The sequence below is a fragment of the Epinephelus fuscoguttatus genome, linkage group LG23 (genome assembly GCF_011397635.1).
Source record: "Epinephelus fuscoguttatus linkage group LG23, E.fuscoguttatus.final_Chr_v1".
In the NCBI taxonomy this organism is placed as follows: Eukaryota; Metazoa; Chordata; class Actinopteri; order Perciformes; family Serranidae; genus Epinephelus; species Epinephelus fuscoguttatus.
The window spans coordinates 27,104,995-27,128,355 of NC_064774.1; the positions used below are offsets into that span (position 1 = coordinate 27,104,995).

The following is a 23,361-nucleotide window of genomic DNA, read 5'->3' on the forward strand; positions in this document are numbered from 1 at the left end:
ATTTATATTAATTTGTCCCAATAAGGTCTTCTAAAGTGGGATCGAAATCCTGTTAAACTTGAACGCTAAAATAAAGGAGACTCCTGGGAAATAAGGCCGAGCTGACAACAGTGATAGAACAGAAAACATGTTATTTTAATGCTTTTGGACAGCTCAATCGCCATCTCTCTTTCAAGCCACCCCCCCCTCCCTCAAGGTCCATCTTACCAAAAGACCAACAGTTTAATCCGTTGTGTCACCTAGAAACCAAACCTGGAGCTCTTGAATTTACTGTAAGATCAAGTGGGGGCTGGCTCTGTGGACTTTTGATTGGAAATGAAGTGCCTTGAAAATATTGCTAATTTTTTTTAATCCGTTGAACTGGAGTAGATTAGGGAATTCTTTTAATTTTTTAAAACTTTACTGGGCACTTTTTAAGCTCGACTGAGTAAAGAGAACTCCCTTATTGCAGGTAAAATACTGCATTTATGCCATGAAATGATGCAAAGAGAGACAGAGAGAGCAGAGCTGACTCAAAGACGGAGCAGAAGAGGCAGGGTCTGATAATAAGGGATGAGACAGTGAGGTGGCTGTGTCCGAAACCTTTTACTATTCATTATATAAATCGCCATTTCACTGTGTTGACTGGATGTCTAGTGAGAATGATTAACCTTAAATACCACAGCAGTAGTTCCTAACCTTTTAGTCTTTTGTGCCCTTCAAAACAATATCCACTTGCAACCCCTTGTCACTGGATGTATATGTCTACCAGTTGTGACAGGGTAAACCAAATCTCAGAACCTATGGGCTATTGGCCTGACAATGATAATATTTCAGGGACCCGGGGTAGCAAGCACACATCTGTGCCAGGACTTACTCTTCCATGTGCCAGTCATTTCAGCTACTCTCGAAAAAACAGATATCTGCACAGAAATAAATAAATAAAGCTAATATAAAGCTAAATTGTTGTCAGAAGATAGCTGATGGTTTCCGAGATTGCATTTCGGCCAATGCGTTTTGCCTCCTCTGCTTATCACATGGACTGTTTCCCTGCGCTTAAATGTGATATCCCCACTTGAACCACAAACAGATTCTGCATAAATATGCAGGTACCTTTTTATACAGATCAGATTAAACCAAAAAAGTGCTGTCTCCCCTCGGGCTGACATCTTGTGGTTGGTTGGTGGGCTGATTGGTCGATATGCTCTCGCCCGACCAAATTCTCAATAGTTGCTGGTGTTACTTTCATTAGGTCGCGTGTCCACACTCTTCTGCCCTTTTGCTTCTTAGTTGGAAGCGCTAGAGCACTCTGGAGGTGCAGCCATTTTTAGCTGATAGGAACCTGATATTTTGATTTTATCTGGTTGCTATGAAAGGATATTCGTGGAGGGGAAAATGTCAACAGAAGGTAAAGTACTTGCTCTAGCCCTGGCCCTGGATGAAGGGAAGGAGGACGCACATAGTGAAAGAGGATGGACCTGTTATTGTTCAGCACTTGAACATGTAAGATGTGACTGTTGGTCCTTGTGGTATTTGTCCCTCCTCCATTGCGACTGGATGGCTGGGTAGAAAGTGACAGTGACAAGTGCAGTGTTGTACCCAAAGCTGGACATTTTTTCAACTCTTTATGACTGGAAAAAAATATCAAACATGCAGCGCTCAGCAGAGAATAGACACTTGGCACCTCACCCCGCTGCTGGTGCTTATAGCATAGTGTAAATATATGCATTGGCTTCAGGAAAAGAAACTTTTGGTGGACACAGAATGCTACCAGGTAGAGTGCACTCAGGGTACTGCAACTGATGTAGTTAATCTAGAGATAATGGCAATTTTTTCCCCACTGACCAATAAATGGGTTAAAGAGTAGGTAGAAAATCAGTCAACCAAGATTTTCTTTGGTTGACAACAGCCCTAGTATCTCAAAAAAGGTAAAATTATTCAGCAATTCACAAGAAGGAAATCAAAACTCAGAGGAAAATATATTTCAAAATAAGTTATAAGTTATTATCTTGTGAAGCCTGTTAAAAGTAGTTAACAATTGATAAGCGCTAACTAGTGACTTTCCTGGAAGGTAAATTTAAGCCTCTGCCGGATTAAAAGAACAACCGGTTTCCAAAATGATATATTTTCATCCATAAAATCTCCCATAAAGTGGGCAGTGAATTGTGAATAAGTAAATAGTTTCAGACACAGCTATGAGTGGGAGAAACAGAGAACATGGCATTAAATGTAATTCGGTTGTCCTCTGATGCTGTCCATGGTGCTGAAATGTGCGCTGACATCAGTGTGAGCTGACTGCTGCTGTTCTTTCTGGCTCAATGCAGCACGGGCCAGATGAACTCTAGATCGCTTGACAGCACAACGCATGATTGTAATATGTTCTTGAATCATGACCATTGACTGCATGCTACTTTTAACCTTGTACTGTAGAATAAAAAAAAAGTGTGTGTACTTCTATGTTGCAGTAGCCCAGGTGTTGGAGCTGTGCAGCCCATGGATTAAAGAACTTCAAGTCATTAATACTGGGCGTCAGCTTGAACCCAGCAGCTACTCTTGCTAACTAGTGATGAATTACGCTGCACTGATGCATAGTGAACACATCAGCAGGCTCGTTCCACCAGAGGAGGAAGCCTTACCTCTGGATAACCTCCTGCTCTATCTGTCTATCCCTTCCTCCCTCCTTTCTTTTAATCTCTCCTTTTTCTCTCTGCCCTTACCATTCAGTGCTGTGGGAGGCATCGTGAGCAGCAGGGACCTGGCAGAGAGGGAGCTGTGGGTGTTTCTGTGTGCGAGAGGGGTGATTTGCATTCACTGCCACCGGCCACCTCGGCTTCAGAGGCCCTGAAGAGATGGCCCTTTGAGCTGTATTGAAAGAGATGGAGTGTGTGTGTGTGTGTGTGTATGTGTGTGTGTGTGTGTGTGTGAGGGAGAGAGGGCGGATGGGAGGTAGGTAAAGGCGAGAAAAGGCAACATACCTCAATTCATGTGGATGTTCATGCGTTCCAACAAGTGTGTGTCTGTTTTTGTGTGTGACTAAGTGTGTACATGTACCAACAAGAGTTTGCCTGTGTGTGCGTGTTTGCATACATGTGCTTCTTCAGTTAGCCTTGGGGCAAACCACAGCCATTATTAATCCCCAGACAGCTGAATTCGGCTTTTTCCTGTTCGCCTCACAGGTTGCTGGGCTCTTTGATCTTCCTATATCGTCTTTTCTCAAGGTTACTTTAATAACAGGTACACTTCCAGTCTGTGAACACGATCTGTTCCCAATTTCCATGGACAGAGGAAACCGAGGTAGATACGATCCCGTTAAAAGGTCCAGTCTGTGCTGTAATCCTTATAAACTAGCAGTATTACTTGAGCTTCTTCCTTCTCAAGTGCTTCTTCTATTTAAGTGAAAAGACTTTCTATTCAGTGCGAAGGAGAAAAAAAAGACTCCTATATGAAAATCAAATAATAATATCAATTTCACTCAGTTCAATGATACAATTCAATCCACTCTTGCAACACTGCACTACTCTCTTTCTATACTCGAGCTTATCTCCATTGCACAGCATTGCTCAGTAATTTTCAAATGCTGTTGGTCTCATCAACAACGTGGTAACAGGATAGCTGACCGCGCTGGCTTGAATGGGCTGACTCAGCAGTTCAGAATGTGAACTGTATCAATAAACCAGAGGATTAATTATAAAAGGCAAACACACTGAGAGCTGAGGACAATTCATGACTGTCCGTTCCCGCTGTACATTATATGACGAACCCGAACCCTGTTTATCCTGATTGTTGAAGTTACAGTCTTAAAATTAGCTGAGGTTGTGCTGAAAAAGTTACCACAAATATGCCTGTAGACGTGTTAGGAAGAACGCTTTTGCATTTAACAACCCCCCCCCCCCCCCCCAAAATGTGTAGCCACTTCACATGGTCATAAACCAACTTGTAAATATAAGTTTAAGCACACATAATGTACAAATAAGCATGTAAACATTCAAGTGGGACCTATTAGCAGCAACACTATCTTTAAAGAGGCTGCAGTTAATACATTTCTCTATTTATCTATTATCCCCTAACCTTAGGAATGGTCCTCTTTCATCAACATCCAAATGTAATTTATCAAACTTAAATCATGGGCTGCAGTGCTGGCAAACTATCAAAGAACAGCTTGTGAAGATATTTAGCCCAGTTTGTGTTGAAATTCATTGTTGTCTTGTTCATTCATTTTGTTTAACGTATCATTTTTAATAGTTATTTTGTTTTTGTTTTACCACTGTTACCAATTTTTGTTCAGCTTTTATTTTTTATTTTTGTTGCCTAGGTAACTGAAAAAATTCTGCTCTACGGGCCCCCCAGATACCAGGGGCTCCAGGCAACTGCTTACATCACGTAATGGGTAAGGCCCGCTATGGCTGTGAGGTAAATATTCTATCAATTTAACACCTCAGTGATACGAAGCTTCCTTTCTGATGTTCATATTACAGCAAAGAATGTGGAGAGGTTAGCTAATGTCACATTTGTTAAGTATTTTAAGCTTTTGAAAAGTCATTTTTTTACTGTATTAATGAAAACATACTGATTTGAGCAGCTTTAAAATAAAACGTTGCAGATTTTAGCTTTAAAAGTCTGAGAAATACTTCAGTAAAAAGTGAATATATATATCAGTTACTTAACGTGCATTACATTGAATTTGTAAAGAAAACTTTCTCACATGCCTCAACAGTAAATTAAAAATCTCAAAACAGAGAAAATTATTGATGAATTTGAGTGCATGGGGTCCATGTCTAGTTTAAAACATCTGTTTATAAACTCTCACTATATATAGTGAAAATGCACGTGTTTGGGAGTTACTGAGCATCCCACTGGATAAATGACACTTGGATTATACTGCAAGACTCATGTGAGAGTTTGTAAAACTATGTTTTCATATAGTTTTGCTGTTATTAAACGTGGCCCCCATTTACTTCAATTCATCAAGAATTTCCCCCATTTTTAGATTCTTTGCTCACCATAAAGGCATACAAGAAATACAAAGTTTTCTTGATGAATTCAGCGTAACATGGATTGAGTAACTGATATGCAAATGGTCATTTTGTGGGTGAAGTGTTCCTTTAAGTCTTTTTAACAAGTCGGAACAGATCTTCTTGAGACATTTACAGAAAGACTGGAAGGCAGAGTTTGTGTCAGAGAGCGCCTTTGTCCCTCAGCTTGACTCTGAACCGCTGGCCCACCTGGGCTTATTTTTAATGGAATGTTTAATTGTTGGAGAGGGTACATCAGACTTCATCATATCCCATTAGATGTACTTCATCAATCCCCGAGTTAAATGAGATGATATCCCAGATTGTGCTGGAGCGCTGCTACAGAAGCAAAGCCAAAAGAACATGGATAGTCAAAGCCTGAGAGCTTATTATTTAAGTACTGTTGTAAAGTCAATTCACTCTCCTGAGGCTAAAACGATCATTTAAATGGACTGTCTACAGCTAAATCCTATTTCTGCCTTCACTGCTCATCCAAAGCATATGGTGATGACGGGGAAGCTGTGAGAATTTTAGGTGGGAGGAGGGAGGGGGATATGCTTTAGAGTAAAATGGTATGTATGGTATGGAATGTAAAGGGAAGAGAGACTGGATAAGAAGGGTGGCAATGCATGAAGAAGAGAGATAATACAAGCTGAATGAGAGGAATAGAGAGAAAGATGTGGGAGGACAGGAGAGTCGATCAAACTGATGACCCACATGAATGCGACAAAACGGGCAAAAACACACCGCTGAGATTATTAGGATCATGTGATGTGCATGCACATGCATACATACACACACCCACTGAATTCTAAAACCCACCCACGCATGCATCTAAACACACACACACCCTCTTTCTCTCCATCTCTCTGGCTTACAGGCTATAAATAGCTGGAACTGAGCCCTTGCTAATTCCTTCATTCAGAGTCTAGTGGAAAGGCAAAATGCACGCAGCCTTTGATGCGCGCCCTGACAGGAAGATACAGGAAGTGGTGGATGGTTGCCAAGACAACCCCTCCGCCCCACTTCCCCCTTTTTCTTGTGTCTTCGATCTAAATTCTGCACTCCTTCAAACTCCCTCCCTCCCTCCCTCCCTGGCTTCCATCCTCTCTTCATTTCAGCATCTCTCACTAACTATACTGTTGCTCCTCAGCCTCCTTCAGAGGCTAACTGAAAGCTTCAAAATGTGATCAATATCATAATCTGGCAGTGTACTCCGTCTCAGTTGTGTAATCGCAAACTGCCGCATTCGCTTGCATCCACAATATGTAAAGATACTGAGTAAATTATGCAAATCGTTTCTCCAATTACAGCCATTATCGATATCTGCAGGGATTATTTTAACGCAGTTGCACTTCAAATGTTCCAAACCCATTCAGTGTTTTTCATTGAGAGTTATAACCTCAAGAATTAATGGAAGTGCATAATGGAAGTGCACTGAGATGCATTGGCAGCATCCAATCTTGTTTAGCAAGCGTTACTAGGCACGGCAGGCCTGTCAAGCTTTGGAGTTCTCCAGAGGTGAGCATGTGGCTGTTGGAAGATCAACACTCTGCATTTCAAGTTTTATAGTCTGAAGAGTGGTGGATTTTTTTCAGCCTTTTAAAAACAAGATTAAACAGTCTGTTTATCAGTTCTAAAAAATATATATAACGTAGAGGGAAGGAGTAATAAAAAACTGCCTCTTCACATCAAGCACTTCCTGTAAACCTCTCCTCTTGGAAGCTTTTTCAATTAACCTCTCCTTATACAACAGTTTGTATGTATGTGGTTAGGGTTAGGAAAAAACCCCGTTGACAACAGGCCTTACTGTACGTTCAACCCAGAAGCTTCCAAAGAAGCAAAGTCTGTAGCGGGCGCCAAAGAAGCATGACTGTCAAAAATGTTTGTGGCAGCTTTGGGCACTCTAGTCGCTCATCATGTGAATCATTGAACATTTGATCGTGCTTTTCAATTTAAAGGAGCTGCAAAGCAGACTACTGGCTTGAAAGCAGCGTAGTTGCCGTCTGCTGTTGTCCAGTCAAAAAGCTCAAGCTCAAGACTTGCATACTACGTCGTAACATTAGCCTGCAATTCTCTCCTCTATTTCTAACATAACACACTTTAAAACTCATCAGACCAACCATCTACATCTGCGACGCCGCCCCAAGCCTCATTCTTTTTATTTTGGTCTCTGTAACCGAACAGCGACACATTATGAAGGACTGAGTGGGCACGAACGCAAGTAATAAACTTCTCGATATCCATTGTTGGAACAAGTGTGCTGTAGGAACCAAAGTTACATGGCTTGTTCTCTGGGACCCGCTTCATCGAAGCACGTCAACATTCCGATTGGTTGCCTCCAAATCACGTCAGAGCTCATTACCATAAAGTTTAACTCCCCTCCAGACTGCTCAACTTCTACTGACACTTTTTTGCACAGATTGACTTGTAAGCTCTTTTTTGGTATGTCTGTCTCTACATTATTGTGACCATACCTCTCCTAGCAAACAAGCTTCTACCTGCCCCCAGCCTTAGAGCTTTCAAACAAATCTTTATTAACAACTGTCAACAGCCAGAACAGTCCCCAGGGGCTGACCAGCCGTTTTATTGTCTATTTTACATGTATAGTGGAAAACAGACTCAGGTCTTGGCTTTATCAGACCGCAGACTGTTAAATAATGCGCACATAAATCGTGAGCTTTGGCTTTACATTGCAGTACATTACTTGTACAGTGGGAGCTGGAATTGAACAATATTTCTAAAACAGGCTCATACTGTACAGTGTATGCCCCGCTTTACTAAGTGTTTATCTGTTTGTGCTGTTATTGTTGTGGTGGATGTAATAAAATGTGTAACTCAATGCTGTATATACCTTGCCTTTTTTCATGTTTGAGTCACATAAAGTTTGACAACTACAGTCCAGATATGCTCTACACTTTTCCCTGACTAAAATCAAGAAATCATAAGTGGTGCAGTTAAATTTCAAGTAGTGGGCAGAAAAGTGGCAATGGTGCACTATGCTTGCAAACAAATTTGCTTCTGTAGAACTGCTGACCGCGTCAAATGACGTAAGTACACTTTAATGAAGTAAAATGTTAGCCCAGACTCCGATTTCAAAACTTTTACAACCACAACCAATTATAAAATTGGACTGCATCCCACGAGGAGGAATTTCACAGATAATCTGCCCTCAAATCCAAACACACTCTGCAAGATTTGAAAGTAACTCCTTTCCACATTCACAATATTCGGAGCTTTCTCTCTCCCTCGTTCTCACACAGAGACACACACTCATTCCCTCTCTCACACCTGATCCGGGTTCTCCCTAAATCTTCCCTTTGTCTGCACAGTTATGATTTGTCTTGTAAGACACGTCAGCCTCAGTAGTTCTGGACACATTTCTAATAACCTTTCCTCCATTTCAACAGTCCATCAAACCCGCGGGCTACACCAGCTTAGCAGTCAGCAATTTAAAAATCTGCTGCTCTCTCCTCCCCTCAGCTCATGTTTCATATTGGATATTGTAGGTCTGTGCTCAAAGGAGCGATGTTACTGTCCAGAGTTTTGCTAATATCAAACAGAGATAGAATTTTGTCTTCCCCGGGGAACTGTCGTGCCATTTTTACCGACATGTTGATTGCTTTCTGTCTTTAAGTAGATCTCCAGAATATTTTCTTTTTTGTGTATCTAAAATATCAAAAAGAAATTATGTCTACATCCTGATTTATAGGTTGATTTTGTTTTTTGCAAATTTTTTGTCATTCTGTAATTTGATTTAAGGCCAATTTAGACCAATTACAGAAGCTAAATGTGAACACAGTTATGAATGAAAGCTCTGGAGGTCCAACCAGGTTGATAAAAGTTTGGCACAGAGTAGTCATATTACCCTGTATTTTTAATCTTTATGTTATATCTTGCTGTAATAATGCAACCTTAGGGTTGCCTAACAATCAGGCTGAAGATGTTTTACTTCATTCACTAAGGCTCAAATCATGCTCATGTTAGCCAATTTATTTGGGGTGAGGGACTAATTTTACTTTAGCCAGTGATGTATCTGACTCGTTCATGTCATTTTCAGTCAGCATAAAAGCTGCAGTAGCTTTGCTAGGCAGTTTGTGTTTTTCAGACCAATTCAAAAAATGTGGATTGGAGAGATTAATGGGCTTTTCCTCTCTCTATTTTTCATGACTGTCTCTGGCTAGCTATCCAGGAGAATGTCATCCTATTATTAACCCCACCAACAAAGCTCTGATTGGTGGACTGTTTTTCCATTCAGCATAATAAAGGGCTTTCCACACCGAGGATGTGACTAATAAAAACACAAAACACGAAACTGTGAATTACCTTCCTCATAGAACTAACTGACCCTTGGGAGGATGCCATGGAGGAGGTGTTTGAACACAAGAGATTGTGCTACACTGACTTCGTAACTGAACTGGTGACTAGAGGCTGGAAAGCTGAGGTGCGACCGATTGAGGCAGGCTGCAGAGGTCTCATCCCTAGATCCACCACAGGGCTCCTCAAAGAAATCGGGATTCACGGGCAGGCCCAGAGGAAAAAGGTCAGGGATCTGGCCAATACAGCAGTCATTGGCTATGGCTGAAGAGAAAGGATCCTGTCTGGGCCCCTAGGTGACCAAGGAGGAGCCAATCTTCAGACATACACCCAGGGCTGATCAGCCTGTGGTGGGCCTCCCTCAGCGGTGTCTTGTGATAAAAGTTGAAACACCCAGTGATGTTGAGGTGCACAATTGATGATGTGTCGGGGGGTGGCTCTGCCGGTGGGTCAAGGCCAAAACACCCATGCTCTTGCATGAAGCATGCTAAAACTCCAGGGATTGTAACACCAAGTTCTAACTGATGAAACGAATTAATCTGCAAATTTTTCACATCAAAACCATTTATGCCAGCAGTGATGTGAATTAGCATTAGTCGCAACAACCTGTAGATTCACCGGAAGCTACTGCAAAACCTATTTGTTATTTAGAGCTGCATCTGCAGCTCTGTCTGAGGTAAGTCGTCGTATGGCCTACTCTACTGTAAGCTATTTTATCCCTTTTCTTTCAGCAAAATGCTCTCAGTGAATTTGAGTTCCCTATGATAAAGAGTATAGCAGTGTATATGTTCAGGGCTCTTATTGTGAAAGGTAAGAACAGACGGAGTGGATCATGTATGAGCTGCAACCCTTAAGGTGGAAAGTTTGGCGTCTTGATTAGGACTACAGAGCCTCCGTGTTGTTGTTTTATAATCAGGGCACAACATGATTGGTTGATGACTTTATTTGCAGTGTGAATGCTCTGAAAAAATTACCACATAATATTAGAATTCTGTGTGAAAGCACTCATGATAAAAACAACTTTTCAAAAGACATACTGACAAAACAACTCTACATCTACTTCAGGATCATTCATCTTTAAAGGTAAAAAACTTCTACATTTTAGTCCTTGGCAGAGTTTTCAGCAACCCTGTACGCCCTGTGTACTGTGTCTTCCAGTGGCCTTTTCTAGTTATGTGTAGGACTATCCCAGATGAATGGAAAAGTACAAAGCGAGTGACCGACCCTGGCTGATTTGATTCTCTCTTCACCCTCACAACCTCCCGCAGTAAGACAAAGCCTTTGACCGAGCAGGCCAGTTTCTGTCTGCTCTACCGTGCCTCAGGATAGAGCAGAGAAACAGAGGAGAGGGAGAGGTGAAACATGAGAGGAGGCGCAAAAACAAAGATGGACCCTGTCAGATTTGGTTTGTAAGGGTTGGACCAGAGGCTGGATGAGGCCCTCTGCTCTGACCTCCATCTTCTATAAAATGACAACTACCTAGAGATGCCTGCCTTCAAATCTGACTCTCAGCTTCTCACTCTGTCCTTGTCTTTTTATTAAGGGCTCTGTTTTTGTCTCCTTCGGTTCTGGCGAGCGTGCTCACATCAAAGAAAACTTTTGGGCGAGTGATAAAGGGTGTGAGGGAGAGAAAGACAGATATTTCAAGAGTCCCTTGGGAGCTACAGGCACCCATACTGTTTGTAACAGCACTTGTTCATTCTAAGGGAAGTGTAGTCTGCCTGAAGAAAGATGGTGATCTATTTTTCCCATATTATCCCTTTTTTTCTTCCATTTTTGTTCTTCAGAGGGTATCAACTTGGGCTGGCAGGAGAAAGAGGCGATATAAAGAAAGAGATGGAGCAGAATAATCAAGGTTTTTTTCTGGCATCAGAGGCAATATATATCATATTTCCACTGCTGCATGCTGGCACCTCTCTCTCTCTTTCCATTATTTATCTGTTTGTTTTATCCCTTTTATTTATTTATTCATCTCTAGCCCTTTGGCGATGCCGATGTCGCAGCGCAGCCCTCGGCTGCCGTGCGCATTATTGTGTTAGTATCGAACCCTTCTTGATGAATCTCCTCAGAAAATTGAAATATTGCAGAATGAGGAGATGTGGGAGTTTGAGTTTGATGCATGGAGATAGATGAAGTATCGGATGGAATAATTTATAAGGCCCCCGGCTCGCACCCTGCAGCTCAGCCAAAGAAGCACGCAGCTGACAACGCTGAGGTTAGCGGTTCAAATCCCGGAGGATTCTCTGGCAAAACTGATGTATATCCTCCTCCAACAGGAGTAATTGAATACAACTAGCAGCTTAAAAAGGCACTTTGTAACAGCTTATCAGGGTTAAACATCAGCCTACCACGAATACAGTTCTCCTAAGTGTGGTGGAGTCCATCTCAGTTTGTTCTAGATCAATGCTTGTCTGTTTTATTCGAGAAGTAAATCCTTAATTTAGGGATTACTGATCTCAAATGGCTGTTTACACCAGTCACCAGCAGGATGTCACTAGCTCAGATGCTTCAGAAAAGTCTAATAGTTCTGTAGGCGACATCGGCAGCTGCCCAGGGCGTCCAGCGGGGGTGGTGCTAACCCCAAAAAAGAAAATTTAAAAAAAAAAAAAAAAAGGAAAAAGGTAGAGGGGAGTGTATGTGGAAGGCATTGAAATAAGAAAGGCCAAAGGCATCCGGGGCGCAGTACAACACCAAGAAGAGGACAAAATTGACAAATTAGCACATACCATATTCTCCTATTGTTTGTTATGAGGGGGCTGACATTGGTTGAGACGTGGGTACACCCTGGACAGGTCGCCAGACTATCACAGGGCTGACACATAGAGACAGACAACCATTCACACTCACATTCACACCTACGGTCAATTTAGAGTCACCATATACTGTAACCTGCATATGGTCTGAGACAGGTAACACTGTAATAAATACATTTTTAATACATTTTTTTTCTTGTGACCTCTGGAAAGATGTCATCTGAAAGCTTGTCGTGGGTTGTGGGACATGCATATTGATACTGTCCATAGGTTGGTTAGTGGGTACAGGTCAACAGAACTCAGAACTTGTCACACCAATGGGTGGGCCGTGGTTTTAAGGAAACAAGAAGGAGGGAACAGACCAATACAGACATGGCCCTTCCCTTCAGAAAATGGTGCATCTCTGTTTTGCTTCCCTGTGTCAGAAAAACAATCAAGGCAAAAAAAATATACCACTTGTAAGAATAATCCAACGAAGACAGGGGTGAGCTGTTTATAATTTGGTTGGGAAAATATATGAGACAATAGTACACTGCCTAGCGGAGGGGTTTTGAATGGAGCATTGTTGAGCAGGTAGGAAAAGGTCACAGTTATGAATGCTAAGAGCTGAAGCACAAGTGGACTCTGCGCAGCCAGTAAAGATACTACACAGCTGGTGTGGAGGCAGCGCAGCTGGTGTAGAGGCTTCAGCAGGTGTTGTGGGTCCACTGACGAGATTAGCCTTCTTCACAAACCCAAAAGCTGTTAACATCAAAGCGACCGCTTCTCCATCACTTCTATGCCCTCTGCCTAAGAGCATAAAGCGCAGCTATATGAGATCCCGTATGTTGGTTAACACTTACAGCGAGTTCCCATTTGAGGGCTGCTGAGTCTAGCTACTCCGACTTATTCACCATGAAGTCTTGTTCTGTGTTAATGGCTGCTGACTGCTGAGAAAAGCATGCGGTTTGTCTGTGGGCCTGCAGCAGCAGCAGCAGCCGCAGTAGCAGCAGCAGCCGGTCTTTCCCTCCCTTCCCTTCATCTATCGATCCACCGTGACTCTGCAGGAGCCAGATGAAAACCTCTCGCTATGATTTATGGGATGTCATCTCCAGGGGAACCGGTGGAGCCCCTCCCACCCTGCACTTGGTGAGGGAGCAGCTTGCTGGAGGGCAAAACCAGTTCCCCTGGGTCCTAACACCTGATATTCCTTCCACAGGGACAACAAGGAAACAAGCTGGGTTTATTAACCCTTTACATTATAGTGATGTTCCAATGACCATCTCATAGATACTGGCAAAGGAAAGCCAGGACCATCCACCAAAGAAAACTACTTACTATAATAATTCAAAAACATGTTGGGTAAAAGGTAGTGATTTAAATCAAAAGTTTCATCACTTAACGAAATTAAATCGATCAATACGATAATTGCTGGTATCAGAAAGCCTGCCATGATACAATTTAAATTCTGTTCAATTCAGGGACCTGTGATCAATATAAGATGATATCAGCAAATATCCTCATTGTTTTTGTCTTGGCTGCTTACCACTGTTTGCCTGGCCCTAGGCCGCTAGCACTGTTTAAATGTTTAGGAAGGAGATGGGCTTTGATGGATGTGCCATGGGAATCTCAAAATATGGGCCTATCTAAAAGATGATAATATGTATTGATGTTTTCATTTTGTAACCTTGATACTGGATCGTTGCTTATTTAATTGATGACTACATTAGTCCAGAATTATGTATTGTAAACCCCTCATAAGGGTCACATATTGTATGATGTATTTGTAATCAAGGGGGGCAAAGGGTACTGCGGAGTACGGTTCAAGACCCAGGAGCAGCCCATGCAAAGGTCTATAGCTGACCCCTAGACGGGATCTCATCAGTGACAATACATTTACATGTGTTTCCATGATGAATAAATTTACTGTTATCTTCAAAACATGTTTCCACCCCATCATCTGATATCCCACCCCCTAAGTTCCTGTGAAAATGGTGTAGTCCAGTTTGGACCACACCAGGTATGAAAAGGCAATAGTAAAGCACAAGGCAGACAAGCAAATAAATCCCCATTGTGTGTTCAGTTTCAAAGCTAGAGTTAAGATGTTGGTATTATGAACCATGTCATACTGTCTTGTTGGGAAGGTGTAAAGTTAGGCTAAATTTTGGCTAGGCAAAATGTGGCCACTTTTTAAAATGGTGTATTTGAATATTTCTGCATACTGGCATCTCTAAAAATTCTGAAATTAACATATATTAAACACTGAAATTAATTATGGTGATGGATGAAGAGTACTTTTTTTTTTTTTTTTACTCATGATTTGATCTTATAAATCAATGCTTGGCAGTAACCTTTTAATCAATGTTTGATTCTGCTTTCCTCTAATCAGTTATTGGAGGGCATTTATTTTTCTTTCCTTGTTTTATTTTAAGGTGAAAGTGGGGATATAGTATGTCACAGTCACGTTTGAAATTATTATTTGATATTATTATTTGATATTATTATTTTCCCTTGTTATTGTGTCTATGTATGAAAAACAGAGCATTGCCTGGATGGGTCTCTAACACTGGATCTGGAAATGGTTGTTAGAGACTCCAACTCCGTCACTATACCGCTAATGGCAAAGAGCTTATTTGAAATTGCCCATGTTGGTATTAGAGCTAAGGGTGGTGGTGGTGATGATGGTGCTGGAGTGGGTGCGGATGAAATTTTGTCCTTTTGTCCATAACTCCTAATGGCAGGTGTGACCATAATTTGTATTTTTTATTAGAATGTATAATAATGATTTATTAAGTGTGTTGAGAACAATGTTAAGATTCAAGATTGATGAGTTAAGAACCGAGAAATATCGTTCCAGGCTCTAAAATTTTCATGTACTGGAAGTAATAAAATCTAAAAGCACTAAAATCCTCATTTGCATATTAGATTAAGTTTCTGTTAATCAGATAGTAACATGTGTCATTTTGTATTATTACTGTACGAGATTAGTCATGTTCTCTTTTCCCCCCCAACAGTATGACACATTCAGAAACATATTTATTCATGAGTGCCATGGAATTAATGAAAAAATGACAACACATGGCTAGCTTAGCAACTTACTAAGTACTTAAGTATTAATTAAGGAGCCATGAGTAACCACCAAATGTTAGCGTATTTGTTTATCTATGAACAAACACACACATTCATGTCAAGAGTGTCCCACTTTCCTCCATTTGCACTGATGGCAGCATTAAGAAGTAATTCTGCAGGCTTAATCCACTTAAAATTAGAGGAGGTTTTTAAGGATTCTGTCTTAAGGGTGCCCTATAAAAAGGATACAAGTAAAAGGCCTCAGGAGACTCTGAGATGCTGCATTCATTATTTAAAAGTAAGAAGAATAGAAGTGGGATCAACGGCAAGAAAAGATGGGAGAGCATGAGTGTGTATGTGTGTGTGAGTGTATTCAACTCTGTGTGGTGGTGTTTGTGTCCCGGTGGATGGCGAGTTGTGGATGATTTTTGATCTGCTGCCCAAAAGCTTTCTCCTCTTCTCTCTCCTCTCTTCTGCTTTTCCTGCTTCCTCTTCGCCTCCCCTCCCTCCCCAGCAGCACGTGTAAAAAATGACTTAAAATCAATGCGGGAGGAGAAGCAGAGGAAACGAGGAGCAAAGAGAAAGACAGCCCTGGAGCTGTCGGAGAAATGCTGAGGCAAGCAATGTCATGCCTCACTTGACCACCATAAATCTACCAGCAATGTTGATGAGGGATGAAAAGAGTGCATATATTGCAACTACATGTTTTAGGGATGTCAACAGTTAATGGTTACCACGGAGAATATTTCTGACCAGGACTGACCAGTGGTGCAGGAATAAGTCCCTGCAACTTCTTTTTGGTTCGATGCCTGAAATAAGGTCTGTGCTTAACCAAGCTTAAGAGACTTTTACTTTTTGTTCCACAACATAAAGTAAGTCTGTAAATATCCCACTTATAAACTTTGAAACTTTAATGTGTCTTGATAAAAGCTGTTGCTAACAAGTGACATGAGACGACAGGACATCATCACAACGAACACAGCTTTACAGCTTCATTGTGGTGGCGCCGTTAGTCATGTGACCGTGTAGTTTGTTTATAGCCTAACGTTAGCTTTTTACTTCTGGTGATTACATTTAGGTTTCAAAAACCATAAAAGTTGTGTTAATTTGTGATGATTATCTTGCCTAACAAAACATGTAAGTATCATTCATTTAAAGCTAATTTGTACAATAATCCAAAATCTAATGAGAAAATCCCATTGACAAGGGAGCCAGGATGAGATTAACAAAAAACCCTGTCACACCTGCAGCACTCTTTGCTGTACCACAACACAGCTAATAAGGTATTTATGCTATACTAACTAGCTAGCTGCCGCCACTCTGTATTGCACACCACCTAGGTCTGGTTGGAGCTAGCTAGCGTCACCACTTATTCATTACCACTGTAAGATCTGTTAGCTTAGTTAGCACTGTTAATGTAGGCACGACTAGTGGTGCTAACATAGCTAACAATGCAAAAGGGGTTTCACGACTCAAAATTAGGTCACTTACTCACTTGGGGGAGACTGACAGGTTGCCACCATGTTTCCACAGCAAAGCCGTTGCAGCCGATGGTGGCAAAACAGGCTCTTGCCTATCGGGTGTGCTGTGCAGAGCAGCTAGCTAACCAGTGGAGACCGGAGGTTGGGCAATGGGCACTATGTTTGTGTAAGTTAACAAAACTAGCATGCTGTCTGTCAAAAAAGAGAAATCAACAGGAAATATAATAAACGGCAAGGCATTTACATCACGAAACATTAAAACTTCTATCTCTAAACGGATAGCACTGCCGCTAATTCGTTGCTAAAGCTAGCTGAGTCAATGGAGCACCACACTAAAATGAAAGTCTTTCTTGTTTTTCATGCCATTTTGCTTTTTTTTTTTTTTTTTTCCAAAAATACCTCAGTTAGTTAACTTTAAATGAGTGTCAGGCAAACATTTACCAAAAGTAACATCCCTAATAAAGACATATTTATACTAGGGATGGGCAACACAAGTAAAAACATACACAGAGATCCATTCATCTTTAAAGGCCCGAACATACTCAGGCGGAATGGACTCCACGGAGGTCCGCACGGACTCAAAGCGGACGTCCACAAGCCCTGTGCGCGCACACCAGTGACTGCTCGGCATGTATTTTTCACATCGCGGGGATTTTTCACGGACATTTTTACAGGAAACTACAACGCGGAAGTGCGCTCGACTATGAAAGCCCGAATGACTGCGGACATACCTCACGTAGTAGTAGTCTCTGCATGTTTCTCCTGTTTGTAGAAGAGCATCTCACACCGCTGTAGCAATCCTAGGCTGCCCTCGTGCGGTTAGGAGCTGAATTGCATGTCAAATAAAGGGGGGGAAATAAGACGGCGAATAGTAATAGTCGCATTAAAAAATCGATTTTTCAAAAATAAAATGACTATTCGAAAATCGTGACCCATCCCTAATTTATACTGATTGTATTTAGGCTATTTGCCATGTGGATATTATATTTTTTTGTACCTCATCGATACAGTGAAGTAGTATGCTGACAATATTCGGTGTAATGTTGATTTTACATGAATGAAGGTCACTATTTTACACCTGTGTGACATTTCCAGATAGTGCACTGTACACCAATGGAACAGTGCGTAAGCCAGCAGCTGGGAGTGTGTGTATATCTCTCTGTATTATGGCACTTTCCACCAAGTCGTACATCTCACAAAACAGCAGAAAAAAAAACAAGCTGTGCGGCAGTGTGAAATGACTCAAGACCTGATGTATAGTGTTCTATATGTGCCCCGAGGAGCTATAAGTGGCAATGACAGGGTGTCGAGGGCTGAGGCTGCAGTGTTGGGAGTGGAGAGGCGGAAGGAAGGAAGGCAGAAAGGGTGTTGAGCTGTGAGGGGCTAAAAAAAAAAAAAAAAAAAAAGTCCAGTCAAGTGATGGAAGTGCTGACAGGGAAACCAGAATGTGTTAGAGGGAAGAAAGTGTAAATCAGTGCTTCATCACTATGCTGACATACACACTGATGTGCACATATAGACAGCAAGAGAGACAGAGATGAATACAAACATAAAGGCACACACGCGCTGACACTGATACTGTCAAAGCAGATGATGTGGGCTGCTTTTCTAGTTGAATTTTTATGTTTAAACTTAAGTGTATGTGCTTTAAAAAACTATGCTTTATCCACAAGACATAGATTTTGTTAGTCGGATTCCTCTTAAAAGTTGCTCTCTGAAGACCTCCAGTTTGAGGTCAAACCAAGAAACATTTTCTGCATGGGAAACCCGCCAACATGATTCCTCCAGCCTTCTCTCTGTGAAAGGTGCTGGCTTTGTGCAGCTTATAACAGAGATATATAAATGAAAAGACAAATGTGAAACACGTCTTACAATACCCTAGGCAAGGAGAGAGAGGGGTGATGGAAGTCTCTACTCTTCATATCACACCTGCCGACAAAATGGAAATATTTCTCTTTTATTGCTCGTGCACCTAATAGTGCCCGGGCAGACAAAAACGTCCGCAGAAAGATCTGAGTTGAGAGAAGAGGGTTCTTGACAGTAAAAAAAGTAAGAAAAGTCAAATGTCACCTAATCCTTTTCTCATAAAGTGCCTGGAAACTGCTTCAGTCCTGGCCTTTGTTCTCTTGCTTTATAACACCTTGAATGGGATGTACTGTGAAACCAGGGACGGGTAATTGAAAAACTCTTTGACCCTCCATGGAATAGTTTGCATATTGTTTCTTTTTTATATAAGCCCCCCTACACAAACACACCCCACCATATCCATATGCAATATTTATGATGTTTTATAGTGCATAAACCTGAAAAAAAAATTCACAACATTTTCCAGACATATATTCCACATTAAGTGAACTTCCCTAGGCTCCTCTTTCTTATGAGTGGGCCTAATTGCCTGTTCGCTAAACCCCTCCCTTGAAAAGCAATTTTCCAATGATAGCATAGCAAACATAACTAAGCACAGCAGGTCTGTAAAGCTTTGGATTTCTCCGCATGTTCAAGCTGTGTATATGGGGTTGTAGTAGAGCCATACTTTGCATATAAAGACTGTGGATGGGATTTCTGCATGGACCATTGACTGGTGAGGACAATGAGTTTGTGCCTGGGATAGGTAGCTTTTGCCTTTTGCACACACTGTTAGGTATGTTATCATCCAACATATCCAACCTACTAAAAGCACATGCAAAAAAAAAAAAATCACGGTTGGCTGTGAGTTAGGTAAGGTGTAAGAATGTAATGTTACGGAGGTTAGATTGAAAAAAACAATCATGGTTGGACGTCATCATGCTACATACTTAATGTAATGTTACGTACCTAACATAAATTTACATAGGTTAGGTTTCGGAAAACAATCATGATAGGGGGTTGTCGGGCAAGATACTTAACAAAAAGTGACATATAAGTTTAGGGAAGTTAAGATATGTATAGTCTCTATATACAGACTCTACATTCAGTGCCTTGCCTCCAGACGAAGAGCAGAAGAGCCCTGGTTTCCAGTTGTAGGGTGTTTGTTGTAGGCTGTTTGTAGTCCGCGTGATATTGATCAATCACGTTTGAGCCGGCTGCAGTTGTTGCCAGGTTACACGCTCCGTGCGGTGAACTAACGAGGCGAAACATAATTGGCATCACTGCAAACTCTGAATCCATCGCAGTGGTTCAGCGTATTTACTTATATATAAACGGAAGTCGGAAACGGAAATTCACCTCCTCAAACCGGAATGCCAAAACATCGGGGGTCAGCCCCAGAGGCTGTATCGCCATCTGCCGGAAGTCAGACGCCGAATACAGCTGATGGGATCCAAGAATGAGATATGTATGTCAGGTTTGGACAAGTAAAGTTAAGAAGGTTAGGTTTACGAAAGCAAAGTCACGTAGGTTAGGTTTAGGAGAAGAAAATGGTACAGACGTACCTTAAAATAACTTCAATTGATTTTAAACAAGACACAAACACCAGTCTCCTGGGGGAAAGTCCTATGTTTGTTTAACCCATCCACCACACCAACCGACCTCCTTGTGCAGATTTTTGCTCTTTATACTTCCTTTTTTTGCTCCCATTAGTGCATTGGTCATGTAATTGTAGCCTTCCCAATTACTACGATTATATAGGAATTACTGGCTCATGATTATGTAGGTTATATACGAATTCTGGTGCATTGCTTTTCTTAGGTATAAAGATGAAAAGTGCAGGAGAACCCATCAGGTAAATATTTAAGACCCCCTTACAGCGTTCTCTTTTTAAATGAGTCAGCTGGAAACGTGAAAAAGTCAGCCAATTGTTTCCAACCAACTCATACCGATGACGTAAAGTCTACCAACGCCATTTCAGCTCAAAAAAAGATGGTTGCTCGCTAGAAATAAGAGCTCTTTTGAACTTTTTCTCATTGTTGCAAAAATTCCAGTGGTGAATCTACCCCTGTCATTATCATACACTGCATACAGAAAGCTTGACAGGCATAATAAGAGTACCTAAAGGGACGGGGCTTAGCGCACAGTCAATTATGTCTTCATTGTTGCCACTGCTACCCACAAAATTCCTCATCTCCCATTCTCCCACACCCCTTTATTTAATACTGTCCACTCACCATCCTCTGTGGGCACGTAGATATTGAGGTAGAGGCAGTCCTCGCTCTGGTTCTGGATGTAACCTGCCGCCACGTCCAGGTTGTCTGTGAACCATACGGGCAGCATAATCTCTGGGAGCACACCGTGGACGTTTTGAGGGCACACAGGGGCGAACTGGGTGGCGTTGCGGATCTCCTGCCAGGATCCCGGAGCTTCAGGTGGCTGAAAGCGGCGGTCGCCGATGGGCGCCGTGGCGTAGGGGACGCCCAGATACTGCTCTACAGGGCCCAGGATCTCATTGTTCAAGTCCTTCTTGATGCCTCTGATCTTGCCGTAGTTGGTGGTGACTATGGGGTGTTTGGAAGGGTCTATCTTCTGGCTCGAGGCCAGGCTGAAGAGCAGGATGAGGCCAAGCACACCCATTAGGCACCAGTCTGTCATGAGACTAAGGGGGCGTGTCCTGGATGACAAACCCCGCCGACTTTGTTTACTTAGAGAGAGTGAAAGGGGGTACATGACTGGATTCATACTGTTCAGCCACCTGCTTCTAGTCTGTTTTGGCGTACTTCAGTCTTTTTATGCGAGAATGTGGATTATAACCAACAGTCTGGAAGGTGGCGCTTAAGAGGAGGATTAAAAACAAAAGCAGGCAGAGCTTTTTCGGAGGTTTGATCAAAACAAGGAGCGCCAAGTGAAGGTGAGAAGGCAGGCAAAGCAGTTGCTGGGGGGAAAGAAGGGTCCTTGGGGTGCTGGAGAAGAAGGTCGGACCTCAGTGTGGATGCCAGGTCAGTGTTGATTCTGCGCAGCAAGGATCCGAAACGCTTCCCCAGCCATGTTTCTGTTGCGTTCCATCCCTACTGGTCTTCTATTATCCAGATCATTTGATTGATGTTTTTTTTTAACAGAATTCTGCAGATAGAGACAGAGAAGAGGAGAAGGAGGGAGGGTGCAAAGATGGGCGAGGGAGAGAGAAAGATAAGAGAGATTATAGTTTATCTGAAGCAGAAATATATTCCATTAAATGTTGTCTGCGCAACATTTCCCCTTCAACTGTTGCCAACATATTTCCTGAAATGAAAGCAGTGGAAATGAAACGACCCTCAACAGGCAGTATTGTTGAGATCAAGTCAAAAAAGACTCATTTTGGGAACATTTCATGTGGTGATCAACGTGTTTCGCTCCACATCATTACATCACAGGCTAAAAATCACAGTTCTCTGGCATGTAGAGACACTCACAAAAATGTGTTCGCTTTCTACCTCCTTGAAGAAGTAAAACATTTAGAAGCCTCATGTATAGTCCATGTTGAATGCACATTTCTACACGACCATCCCTGTCTATTATGCATGAAACCCTAAATTAGACATGTTCACACTGTCCTGATCTGACCTGTATGAGGACACCAAATCCCTCCTGGTGAACTGAATTTAACCTGCCAGCTTACTCCTAACACATCTCTGCAGAGAGCTAATGCAGTGCAGTCGATGTACTCACGCCACTACATGGAGTCTTCCTCTAACAACCCTGCTACAGATGCCTCAATATTTATGGTTATTAATTTCTTAGAGGCTTCAGTGCTGGTTCTGGAGATAAGAGTACAGTAGACGGCACACACGAGGAGTAGAGGCCAGAGATTAGGGTGAGCCTTTCACTGCCCAGTAAGGTCAAAGGTCAATAATGTGCGCCTGTAAGCTGCTTACAGCGGCCCGGGACACTTTCAGACCTACATGCAGAGCACAGAGGCACACACATGCGCACAGTAAGCCTTAATTGACCCACACATGAATGAGTGCCCACACACTGTACGCTCATTCATGTAATCTACTGCGGAAAAGTGCAAATCCTCATGTAACAGTCAGAAAATGCACGAGGCATGGAGGAGATTATACCGTCATAACATTGTTGGGTGGTGTTATGTAATGGTAGGGGGGCAAGCACCCCAGCAGTAATGAAGACAGTGCAGGAAAAACAGAGAAATCTCTTTTAAGTTCACACACTCTATTTCCGTCTTATCTGATTTTTAAAATTCACCATTACCTCTTTCTCTCTTTCACGCTTGCTGTTGTTTTATCACCGTGCCATAATTGTCCCATTTAAAGTCATCATTAACCGTATTATTGCATCGCCTGCACCCACTGAAGCGCCTCTGTGTTTTTGTTGTCTGCCCCCCCCTCTACTGCTACCAATAAAGCCATTTGAATTTGAAAGTATGGGAGTTAAGTGTCCTGAGGCAAGACGGCAGATAATTAGAGTATATAGGCTGATGAGCAGGCGAACACTCTCACTCACACTGATGTAAGACATACAAATAAGGAGGCTCATTCATGTAATAATAAAGTTTCTTATGTACAACAAGCTCTTTGAGGGGTGGATCTACTCTGGCTTGTCAGAGGAAAAAGTGTGGTGAAAAACAGAGAGTGCTAATTGCGAGCGAGCCCTCCGCATCTGTAATCGCTCATTGTCTTCTTTTGGTATGGTGCGTGCAGCCTAAATATATTGGTGCCTGCCTTTGTTCCTCTCAGCATGGACTTTGTTGTTCTACCCACGCGCCCATGTGTGTGTGTCTGGGAGTGTGCCCTCGCACAGAGGAGCGGGCAGCGCGATGTGTGCTCTAATTAAACCATGGAGAGACCAGCCTGCATCGCACTGTGCACAGGGACGACCCCCTCCACCCACTCACACACACAGACACACACACACACACCAACA

At 42.2% G+C, this 23,361-nt stretch overlaps 1 protein-coding gene across 3 annotated transcripts in view; it reads right to left on the bottom strand.

Moving 5' to 3' along the window:
- nlgn2a (neuroligin 2a) overlaps window positions 1-23,361 on the bottom strand; it is a 243,272-nt gene that overhangs the window by 126,525 nt on the left and 93,386 nt on the right. For 2 of the 3 annotated variants that reach the window (XM_049568558.1, XM_049568557.1), the window contains exon 2: window positions 20,673-21,561. The exons of the other annotated variant lie outside the window; for it this stretch is intronic. In XM_049568558.1, the coding sequence (XP_049424515.1) occupies window positions 20,673-21,180 (508 nt within the window). In that variant the 5' untranslated portion in view covers window positions 21,181-21,561. The remainder of the gene's footprint in view (window positions 1-20,672; window positions 21,562-23,361) is intronic. 3 annotated transcript variants of the gene reach the window in all.